Below are 11609 nucleotides of genomic sequence, written 5' to 3'. Positions count from 1 at the left end.
TAAATTTTCTTTTTCTCACCCAAATGAGAATCACAAGTATCTCAGTCACCAAATAAAACCTTGGGCTCTTGATGGAGTCGGATGGAGGTCTTTTGGCCCATGCTCCTGGGTGCTTTAATATACCAACATACCAGGAGTACCGGTTTAGCCTCAGCTTGGCCCCGGTGTCCCAAGGAAGTCTCATTTGGGAAAAGAAAAGCTATAAATTCCCACTTCCACCTCCTTCTTTGTATTTGCTGAGCTGACCTCGTGGCGAGGGGATGGGGAAAAGAAAACGCGCACTAATGGTTCTGTTTATTGAGTTATATATGTGTAATAATCCGTGTTCGCTTGTACAGGAGAGATTACAAGGTTGTGTGAAGATGGCTGGGGACATCACGCTCTTGTAGGCGTTCACGGTGACAGGCTGGGATTAAAAGCCGGCTGCCTGAGAGAAGCCCAGGCCTGGAATTAAATATGTTTCAGCGCACTGGATTTAAATACGTTTCCTGAATGTACAAAGGCGGGAGCCACGTGTTTGCTGCTGGTCATCGAGGACACGTTCACCTTTCCCAAAAATATGCTGGTTTCAATAAATAGATTTTAGCCTCTCTGCTATAGTTTTTTTTTCCTTTTAATTTTAGAAATAAGTTTATACGTGTGATTTGCTTGGGTTGGTACAGAGCAGGAAGGAAAAGCAAGGCATTAACTCTCAGCTCTGAACTGTCCTGGCCAGGTCCTTTGCAGAGGGGGCGGTGGCTGGACCCACGCTGTCATGAAGTTTGCGCACATGTTTCTTTAAGTCAAAGTTTCTGCAAAAACCTTTGCCACAAGTGGCGCACGTGAACGGCTTCTTGTCGTTGTGGGTGTGCATGTGGAAGGTGAGGTTGTAGACCTGGTGAAAGGCCTTGTTGCAGATGGTGCATTTGTACTGTTTCTCGCCGCTGTGGGTGAGTTTGTGGTTTTTGTAGTTCCCTACAGGAGAGCAAAAACAAAAACAAAAAAGTAGGGGCTTGTCGTGGAATGAATGAGTCGTCCCCGCCTCTGTCCAACTCCCACCCCTTGTCTCCCACCCCTCGGTCCCTGCAGTGGCTCAGAAGGCGATGCTTGACTCGGCGGGCGCGACCTCTCCAAACTAAGAAGTTGTCAAACTTCGTCTGCATCAAGGCCGGGGCGCTCCAGAAGGGACAGTGGGCCAGGTCTTACCCAGCCCGCCGAGCCCCAGCCCTGCTCAGTACAGAGTCCCACGAGGCGTCCCTCCTGCCGAGCTCTGCCGCCTAGGAAACTTTTGTGCAGCCTAAAGAGGCAGCAGCGGGTTCTTCCAGCTGATGCCTCGCTCGAAGAAATCGCACAAACCTAGGCTCTGTAGCTCAGTTCTTCGTGCCCTCACCCCCAAACCCCACTTACTATCTGAAGACCCAAAAGTACCTTGGAAATTGGGTAGAGTCCCAGACTCTGGGAGCACTGGCGACCCCCCTCCCCCGCCAATCTTAAGTTGTTCCCAGGAGGAAGATGATGCTTTGGTTTTTCTTTCTTTCTTTCTTTCTTTCTTTCTTTCTTTCTTTCTTTCTTTCTTTTTCTTTCTTTCTTTCTTTCTTTCTTTCTTTCTTTCTTTCTTTCTTTCTTTCTTTCTTTTTTTAAAGGGAAGTACTGCTTACAAAGGGAACCTCTCACTGAAAGGCTTTACTTCTTTTCCTTTTGCCCCTTTCCTTAATTTCCAGCTCCAAAATTCAGCCTCCCTCATCACCCCCTGTGAATCAAGCCTTAATCCATCGAGGTCTACTAACCCAGCCGGGAGAGCGGCTACCTATATTCGGCACAACCCGATTCCAAAGAATTGCTGCGCCCCAGCCTGGGGCTTTTGTGCTGCCTCTATCCACCCACCTCTCTCAGCACCCCCCCAACCCCGCCCCTGCGACCTTCTCAGCCCTCGAGATGAGATGAAGGAGTGCCAAGCCAAGTACCTTACCTTTTTGGTGAAAGCCTTTGCCGCAAAATTCGCAGACGAAGGGCTTGTAGCCCGCGTGGATGCGGATGTGCGTGTTGAGCGTGGAGCTGCGATTGAAGGCTTTGCCGCACTGGTTACACTTATGTGGTTTTTCCTGCGGAGAGGGGCGTGCTTACAGTAAGGCCGAGGCGTCGGCAACACCTCGAAGGGACACAGCAGCCCCCCACCAAGGGTAAGGAGAATCCAATATCATCGCTCAGACTAGGGCGGAGGGTGCACGCCGATCGGCCTGACCTAGGGGCCACGTACCTGGGTGTGGATAATTTTGTGTCTGCAGAGAGTGCTGGCCTGGCGGAAGCCTTTGCCACAGACTTTGCACACAAACGGTCTAGCTCCGGTGTGGACAGGCATGTGGCGGGTGAGGTTATAGTGAGCATTAAAGACCTATGGAAGGATGAGAGCGGAACTTGTGTTGAGTCGGCCAAGGGCCTAGAATCGGCTCCGGAGGCCACAATTTACCTCCCCCAACCAACCACCCCATGCGAAGCCCGAGTCCTTTTGTCAACTGTGTGAGGACTGACAACAACCCCATTTTTCAGATAGGAAACTGAGGTTCAACTAGGTATCCAATGGAGTACACAGTTATTGAGGAGCTCCTGAGCTTGAGAACGAGAGGCACAAGGCCGCCCCAGAAAGCAGGTGGCTGCTAGCTCCCTCCCCCGGAACCTTAGACCTCACCTTGCCGCACACTTCACAGGTGAAGTTTTTGGGTTTGCTGTCAGTAGAGCCCCCTGGGAGTTTGCTGTGGCTTTTGACTCCCCCTCGGTCAGCGGTCAAGGCCGAGTTCTCCTTCAGCACCTGCTCCAGCGGCGCAGGCAAGCGCTCCTTATGGGGATAGGGAGCTGGATGGGGGAACTTGTCCGCAGTCAGGCTGGCCAGTTTGGCATTCTCCAGCAGAAAAAGCTTGGGGTGAGCAGCCAGGGAAGTGGGGGCCTGTGCGTTGAGGAGGCCAGATGGGAAAAGGTGGCTGCCGAGGAGCTCCGATGGTGGGTAAGCAGTGGAGTCCAGGTAGTTGAAGTAGTAGAGCGAGCCGCTGGCCGGCAGCCCCACCGCCTGGTTGATGACCTGCGGCTTGATGACCCTGCCGGCCGGCAGCGCAGACGGCGCAAGGCCCAGCTCGGCCTTGCAGCACACGCCACAGTTGGTTTTGCACAAGGCGCTGGCGCCGCACACTGGGGCCCCCCCGCCGCTGCCGCCTCCTCCGCCGCCGCCTGCCCGGAGGCTGCTTTTCCAGAACTCCGAGTAACTGAGCAGTGTCTTGGACGGCACCTCGTAGCCTAGAGGCTGGAGGGGGATCATACAGGGCAGCGGCGAGCAGAGGTTGAGCAGTTTCTTGCTCTGGCTGCTGTCTGCTTCTAGTGCGGAAGGCCGGGGCTCAAAAGGCGCTCGGGGTTCGGACGTCTTGGCCATGATGCGCTCGATGGAGAAGGCTAGTGTTTTAGAAGTGGCTGGTGACGCTCCAGCGCGCGGGCAGGCCGGGGGCACCATGGTCTCCAGGGAAGCTGAGCTGGCCATGGCGCGCGAGGCTGAGCCAGGCTGGGCCAGGGCACAGCCTCTCTCCTCTAAGTCTGCATTCCGGAAAAGGCAGGGGGGAAACCGCAATTTAATAAGCACCTAGTCGGCCCGGGTCACCCATTTGCATTCAAATGAACAGAGGCAGAACAAAGTGCACCCAAGGGTACCAAATTACCGCCCATTAACCCGGCGCGCAGAGGAACCCACCAGCCCTTGCCCTGGGACTATGAAAGGGGGAAGAAGGGGGAGGCTGTACAAAGGAAAGAAGAAGAGGGGGTAGAAGAAAGGAGTCTCAAATTAACACTCCCCAACCCTTCCCTGGACCCAGGCCTCTGCCACGCGTGCTGGGAGCTGGGCACTGAAAGGGCAAAGTGAAAGAGGACAGGGAGAGCCACCCCGCATTTACCTCTTTCCCCCACCTCCAAGGAGATGCGTTCCGAGCCATGCAGCGTGTCTCTTCTGTCACATTTTGATGGCAAACATCTTCCCCTCCGCGTGAGATCACTGTCTTTTACATTCAGCTGACATCACATGAAGTCACTTGAAGTGGAATGACAGGGGCGGCGGCGCGACTCCCGTTGAGGACCCTGCGTTCCCCCGCGCCTGCCGGCCGCCGCCACCGCCCCTCAAACTTTAAAGGAGGCAACTGGCGCCCGCGCTCCCTTCGGGAAAGTGCGAGCGGTTTGCGAATAGGGAAGGAGGGAAGAGAGGGAGGGGGGAGGGGGAAGAATCGTGATGGTTTTGCCTGTGGAAGAAGGTGGGGGGAGCCCAAACCCAAACCTAGGCAGAGTTCTTTGCGTGATTCACAACTTTGGGGGGCCTATAGGTTTAGGGTACGCGGGGAAGGCGGAGTGTCCCGGACGCACTACCTCAAAGGGCCCCTGAGTGTCTGTCTAATCACCGAAGTATCCCTTAGCCCTGCGCAGCCGAGCTGGGCACCGTGCTAATAAACTGCCATTTACCTACGGAGCCCGCGCCAGCCCCGAACACGCGCAAATGATAATTACCTCATTAGGATGTGGCGCATGGACGCGGGCGTCGCGTTTGGAGGGGGGGAACTTGTTAATGGGGAATTATTAATTTATGCAAAAGCAACGAGCTCGCCTTGGCTGGCGTCGGAGGTCGAGGGAGAGCTCCCTGCCGCCTAAGGACGACCTCGAAGAGTCCGGAAGGGCCAGGAGGCGCGCAGGGATTCAGGGGACTTGGGGAAGGGTGGGTGCCCCTGCAGCTCTCTGGCCCGCTCCTAGCCTAGGGCTGGGAGAGTCTTGCCCCGAGAACCCTAGGGCTGTTTGAGAAGCTAATCGATCCGAATTGCTGATTTGTGATCGGGTTTGAGAGGCAAAGCCGGGCTCGGCGCCTGGTTTAGGGCTGCGTGCGGGGAGGATGCGGAGGGCAGCTCTCCCGCTGCTGGGTACTTACTGTTTGTATAATTGAGAAGGTCCAATCTCCACCTGTTTAAGGAGCAGATTGAAACAGCAGAACCTCCCCTGGATCCTATTAAAACGTTTTTCCTCCTAAGGCCATTCAGTCGAACCAATTTTCCGAAGTGATTCATAGAGCTGAATTCTGCCAAGGCAGCTCTTTCACTTTTAGCCACTAAAGCACCGCGTGGAACCGGGTTTTGTGTTTTTCTAAAATAAAGAGAAGGATTATCAGAGGGGAGAGGGAGGGGGCCTGAAGCGGGGCGGGCAAAGACTTAGTGTGGCCAGAGGTACAAGCAGGGGGAAGAAAAGGCTCTTTTCTAGACAGGCCCCAAGTAAGTTCGGAGGAATTCAGCGTTTTTTTGTGCCTGGCGCACAAAAGCAGAGCGCTCCGCGCTGGGTTTGGAGGGGCTGAATTCATGTTTGCAGACCATTCCACCTGCGTACCACAACAAACTGCTCAAAGACGCTCCAGCACTTTCAACAGGCCGGGTGCTCTTGGCGACAACAAAAGTGGTCGAGGCTGAGGGTTCTTATGGGGGGGTGGCTAGCTAGAGAAGGAGAGAATTAGGTTTAGGGAAGGAGAGGGGGGAGTGCATCGGGTTTTTGAAAACTTTTGGCTGTTTTTGTTCGTGGGACAATTATATCTTGCCAGCCGGCTTTTGCAAGACCAAGAGCTTTGTAGCCGCAACGGCAGTTTAAGAGGATTACGGTGGGTATAATATGAGCAAACAGGGTTGAGGTTTGATAGTCAATTCCCTCTCCAGAGATACACCATCAGCGGAGCCAGGGTAAGTGCCGCGAAGGCCAACCGTCGCCTCCGCCGCCGTTCTGGGCAGACTCTGCCGCAGCTTACCCATCTGACCCCAGGAGCCTCAGCGCTACCGCCGCCCTGGGGAAAGCTGCCCGTCAAGGGTCCGAGGAGCAAAGCTCTAGTTTAGACTGCTGACAAACAACATCCCCTTTCCTCTGCGAACTTCTCTCTCCTTCCACCCACCCACCTATCCAACTGTGGCTCCTCTGATGGCCATGTCAGACATGGTGCTGATGTGGCAGATAGAGAAATGAGAAAAAAAAAAAAAAGGAAAAATGTAGTAGGGAAACAAGGTGGGTGGGGGGCACACAAATACAGGTCTCCAAGAGAAATGGCAGTGCAAGTGGCCTATGGTAGACTAATAATCTCATACTGTCAAACTCTGAAATTCAGCCCCTAAATTCAGCAACTATGTCTGTTCTCTTAATATCACACACACACACACACACACACACACACACACACACACACACACACACACACACACACACAGATCTGAAGCTTCCAGATATCAAAAGCTAGAGTCTTGCCCAACTGGAGAAGACTATTTTCATGTCGTCCATTTAATTTAAGACATTTCACAGAGGCTTCACTCCACACCCAATGTCCCCCGTCTTTATGTAAATGATGAGCTTATAGATGACCCTCCTCTCCCACCAGATCTGAAGTGACCCACTCACCCCAGCACCAAAGTATTATCAGTGCACCTGCAGCCTCTCAAACCTGAATTTCCACCCCGACTTTCCTGTGGAATCCTGCTCGTCAGCAGCATTGCACCCCAAACCTTTCCCCAAATTGGGCAATTGTCGGTCTCTGCAGCAGCTGAAAGATATGCTGGTATGAACACTCCATCAGGCTGAAAGGCTTCCAAGGGCTTCCTGAGAACCTGCCTTGCCATCCCGCCTGCTTTTTGTGGCCGCATAAACCATCTCTCTCTCTTCCCAGCATCACAAAGCAGTGCTACCTCCACAGAAAGAAAACATTTGGGTAAAAACAAGTTGCCCTTAATGTGCCTTTCTTTCCAAATGTTGGGTGAACACACTGGCTTTCATGAAAGTATTTAATTAGCTTCCACAAACTTCTTCCCTTGCCTGCAGATTATATTGAAGTGAAGGGTTGGAAACTATTTTACACCTTGCCACTCACATGTTAATTAATCTCTATCTAACCCTAATTGCAGTTTATTCAAGCACTGCTCAACAGCTCACCCACACAATAAACACTGATCCTACTTTTATACATATTACTTCACGTTAACACATTGAGTAATTAACTCCAGTACCAACTAATAGTGCAAACAAATATTTTCTGTAAACGAGATGATTTCAGGAAGAATAATAGAAGACTGGGGAAATGTCATGCATGGTGGAGGGGGTGCTGAGATTCTCATTCCTTGCCCCCCAAAACCTTCAAATGCATTTTCCCAGGACATACCAGTTTTTAAAGGGCTGATTTCCTTTTAGGAAGACTGAGACACTATAGAAATTAAATGTTCAGAATTTTACAGAGTTGATGGAGAGGGTTTTATGAGATTAGGGGTGACCTTCTTTAACCCACAGGTTTTCAGCATAGGGGAGGATCCCAGATGAGCTCTACAGGAGGTCGCAGGTCTAAGCACATTGATTAAGCATGCTGTTCCATGCCAGAAAAACTTTAGTTTTGGGAAACTTCCTACTTAAAAAACCTTTCCTTTGAAAGGGTGCTTTCTCAAGGAAGGGTGACTTTCTAGGTTTACCGCTTTTAAAATCCAGACTGCTCACAAGCTCCATTGTTGGTACCAATAGAGCTGAGAGACAGGCTGCAGATACCTGACCAGGAGGGGCTCTATAGTCTGGACTTCTGAAAGGTCTATTCATGGCAGGAGGTGTGTGTGTGGGGGGTGAGAGTGGGGAAAAACAATCACGCGGACCCAGCAGGCCTGCGGGCCACCACACACAGCCCTTGGACCAACAGGGTTTTGCCTAAAGGACTCAGCTCCTGGCTGATGCAAAAACAAGACTCTTGCTCCTTTGTCATCTAGTCTTGGCTTGGGCACTACTAAGGAAACCCCAGAGTGAGGCCTGGAGCTCCTCTGGACCCCAACACTTGCTGTTTTTCGCAACCGGGCTGAAGCACAGCACTTCTCTTGCTCTGTGGGACCTGCCCTAGCCTCGAACTCTGCAATCCCAAACCATGTGATGCCACACCCGGGCCAAGGGATATGATGTGCACACCACTGACTAGGGATGTGTGCCCAACTCCAAAGACCAAAAGCAGTGTTTTAATTGAAATCGCAGGCTTAAAGCACAGCTGGCAGCTGCCTATTGATTTTACAGGAGCTTCTCTGGTAGGAAGCATATTAACTATGACTGGCCATACAAGGGCTTCGCCTGTCCCCACGCCCCTTCCCTCGGCCATTTTATGGTCACTGACTCGAACCACTGTAATAATGACTTCTGTTTAAGAAAAAAAAATCAATGCCAGAAATCGCCTACACTTTAGGACAAATTACTTAGCAGATGCCTTCCCGGAATGCAGACAACCTCAGAGGAAAATCCCTTTCTTATATAGAAGCTCACACATTCACACCGCTTTTGGCGCCTGGAAAGAAAGCATTTCGACCCCGAAAAGGTGCTGCAATTCTAGTCTAGGTGGCTGGTGTCTCTTGGTTCTGGACAACAAGGGACACTTACTTTTTAAATTGTTAATATTATTTTCTCCAATGACTGCAAAACATAATAGGTCGTGGTAAGTCACCTCACGCTAGGGCAGTGCACTCTGGGGGGCGGACTGAATTTGGGGACATATGCTGGGCAGATTTGATGCGGTCCGTGCTCCCCTCTCGGATTTATTTAGAGGTAATTGAGAGAAGAGAGCGAACCCGAACCTTAAAAACTTTCAGTTTTCTTTCCCTAGTGCCCACTCCTTTCCCTTCCCTCCATTTAAAATATGATTTATGTAGTGACCAGTTCTAACCGCTGCTTAAAATACATCAGCTTTTGAAGGAAATTGCTCTGCTATCCTCCTTTTCACCCCAGGAAGCATCTTATTGAAAACATTCGAGCAGGCTTGCCGGTGGCGGGCTTGTTCAAGGCGCCGGGGCCTCCGCCTTCGTGAGCGTTTGTTCTCAGTCTCAGAGACAAAGAGCCCTGGATACCCTGGCCCAGCAAGGCAGGGCACGAGTAACCGAGTAACCGGAGAGCTCCCGGGTTCCAGGTGTCCCGTAGCCTTGGGCCTGGGCTGCGGTCTCTAACTGCTGGCACCCTTTGGGTGCTACAGTGCCGAGTTAGAGTGGTACAACACCCGGCCCTCTGCACCCAGCAGCTGTTTAGCAGCGTTTAGAGCATCCAGGGGCTGCCCTGCAAATTTCAATATACCCACCGACAGTTTTCACCTTAGACCAGGAGCCATGCCTGTTAGCCAGTGCTCTCCAGGCTTTCAGGCTGAGGCGGATAGTGGGGGTGGGGCAGTGATACAAACCTATGTGGATTTCCAGGATCCTTCCAACACCTTGGTGATCACAGCGGAAGACATTCTCTTGTTTTCAGAAATCTGGGCAGTGTAGGCACTCCCAGGCCAGAGGGAATCTCCCCCAAGTGCAGATTTGTAGTCTCTATTGCAGGTTTGGTGCACTCTCCTCTCTGCCCTGGATGCATATATAATCACAAACATATATATGCATATCGTATATATGCATATGCATGCATATCGTGTGTATGCATGCGTGTGTATATTCTATCGACATTCTAGAAATGCCATTTGATTAGGAATCGAATCCGATACTTGGCACAGCGTTCTGCAAGCGGACGTGCCATTTTTCCAGGCGCAGTAAAGGAACATTCCTTTTACACCTGAGTTTTCTTAAGACTTGATTTTGCTGTGCAATCCTAAGGAAATAATAATTTATGAACAACAACTATGACATATTTTAAATGCATTATAGACACATATATGTATACATACAGGAAATAAAAGGGCATTTTGGTGAGTGACAGGCCCTGTGTAGTCGAAAGATAAGGATTTACACCCTGGGAAGATGGCTTAGGATCCTCCCCATTATTTAACTTGGCAGTTGGTTAAACTCCTCGGTGGAGCCTGCCCAAAAATATTAGTGTTAAGAGCTAAGAGCAGGAGTTAAGCAACTTAAGGGAGCAAAGAATAAGAGGAAGGGATTTCAGAGTTCCTCAAACTTCAGTGGTTCACAAGGCTGTGGTGGACAGATCTTGATGGTGTACTGCACAAGGACTTGAACTGGTTTTGCCCAACGTGTGTGTGTGTGTGTGTGTGTGTGTGTGTGTGTGTGTGTGTGTGTCTTTAACTAATTACTTAGGACTGTTGTACTTCGCCAGATGCAGTACTAAGTTAAGCATCCATGCCAGTTAGTTCTCATAACATCCATGAAATCAATGCCTTTAATCCCCATCTCATCATAAAGATGCAAAAGTTCCTGGAGGCAATGTGACATGAACAAGTTCACGTAACTGGTTAAGAGGTTCATTGCAGAGCCTGGACTCATGAATATCATGAAAAACAAACAGCAAACAAACAAACAAACAAAAAACCCTCAAAGATGAGCAAGCCAGTACTACTGGTGGGGTGTAATCCGGATAAGAATTTGGAGAACTGCTTAGCAGTGTCCATTAAGGTTGGGTATCTGTGTTACTTATGATCCATCAATTGCATGCCTACCTGTGAACCCAACCGAAATGTGTCTGTAGTCACTAAGAGTCATACACTATAAAGGTTGACGGCGGCAAAATTTGTTATAGTCCTAAATTGGCAATTGTGTGAATAACCATTATCAGAGGAACTCGTAGTCAAGTAATGGCATATTCACAAAATGAAATACATCACTAAGAATGACTAGCTACTGAAATATATAATAGCATGAATGAGTCTCACAAATACAGGTTATGCAAAAGAAGCTGAATCCAAACAATTTAAAAATTTTGAAATAACTAAAAACTTGAGGATATGAAGGGAGCCTCTGGAGTGCCGATAAAGGTCCTGTTTCTTGACCAAGGAAGGTGCTTGCTGGTTTATAAATGTTTACAGGTAGTGTATATGGAACTTTCCACTTCTCTCTATGTATTTTATACTTTACTATATCTGCTAAATCCATATGTTTGTTTATATTTCTATACATGCTAATCATATTCATGTGTCTGCTAAACAAATGAATAATCATGACAAATTTATCGGATTGCTCCCAGTCCCCAATTTTTCAAAAGAGTACTACTCCCCTCTTGCCTCTCGACTAATGTTTCTTTAGTTTCTTCTTCTGGATCAGAACATCATATCAGTTAACTGGCCCCTATATAAACTTACACAAATCAGCGGTACTCAATTCTGCCAGGGTTGTCTTTGGAGTTGGGAACTTGCTGAGTGCCCAAGCATGCTGAATCTGCAGTGTTCATTTACAGTGTTTCTCCCTCACACATAGCTTCAGCAGGGAATGGCAGCTGTAAACTTGACCTTCCTCTTGTCCAGGGATCCAGGTGCCTGCTTAGGCCAGGGACTGCCTCAAACTTTCCAAAGACGCTCTGGCAGTTTGCCTGCAGAGGTGTAAGAGCTAGGTGGCTGTAAGAGAACACTGAATGGGGAATTTGTAGGAACTAACATTAATAGAGAGCCTTGGCAAGTCTTTAGAGCCCAACTAACTGGGGTTTGGCCCTACACAAGGCCAGAGAAAAAACAGACAGAATCTTGGCTCTCTGGCAAGTGACCCAGTTAGCAGAATGAGCAGTTTTGCTCTCAGAGAGGGTGGGGAGGTTTATTTTAGAAGGAAAAAAAAAAAAAAAGCTTTGGAATACAGAAACCAAACAAAGTACTTTATAACCGCCCACTTCTGTAGCGATTCATGGTGGATTCTGCCAGGTGTATGAGCTGCAAA

At 49.8% G+C, this 11609-nt stretch overlaps 1 protein-coding gene across 2 annotated transcripts; it reads right to left on the bottom strand.

Moving 5' to 3' along the window:
• Positions 1–288: 288 nt before the first annotated feature.
• Positions 289–5133, bottom strand: Fezf2 (FEZ family zinc finger 2). Of its 2 annotated transcripts, XM_052734122.1 has the most exons (6): positions 4922–5133; positions 3909–4164; positions 2666–3555; positions 2237–2371; positions 1949–2081; positions 289–954 (listed from the first exon to the last, which is right to left on the bottom strand). In XM_052734122.1, the coding sequence occupies exons 3-6, from the start codon at positions 3500–3502 to the stop codon at positions 692–694; spliced, it is 1368 nt and encodes a 455-aa protein (XP_052590082.1). In that variant the 5' UTR covers positions 3503–3555; positions 3909–4164; positions 4922–5133; the 3' UTR covers positions 289–691. The 2 variants fall into 2 exon arrangements, with proteins under 2 accessions (XP_052590082.1, XP_052590083.1); XM_052734123.1 differs by lacking the exon at positions 4922–5133 and having other exon boundaries at positions 3909–4858.
• Between the last annotated feature and the right edge of the window lie 6476 nt (positions 5134–11609).

Source organism: Peromyscus californicus, unplaced genomic scaffold (assembly GCF_007827085.1).
Source record: "Peromyscus californicus insignis strain IS unplaced genomic scaffold, ASM782708v3 Scaffold_12__1_contigs__length_115047231, whole genome shotgun sequence".
NCBI classification, from domain to species: domain Eukaryota; kingdom Metazoa; phylum Chordata; class Mammalia; order Rodentia; family Cricetidae; genus Peromyscus; species Peromyscus californicus.
Note: the sequence above shows the minus strand (reverse complement) of the source record. Positions and strands in the feature narration are given on the sequence as shown.

Bases quoted from the DNA above. Each gene is read 5' to 3' on its own strand.
- Fezf2 (XM_052734122.1), bottom strand. From the start codon at position 3,502: ATGGCCAGCTCAGCTTCCCTGGAGACCATGGTGCCCCCGGCCTGCCCG. The intron at 2,082-2,236 runs GTACGTGGCCCC...CCCTCTCCGCAG, and splicing joins ACAAAATTATCCACACCCAG to GAAAAACCACATAAGTGTAA. The intron at 955-1,948 runs GTAAGGTACTTG...GCTCTCCTGTAG, and splicing joins CAAAGGCTTTCACCAAAAAG to GGAACTACAAAAACCACAAA.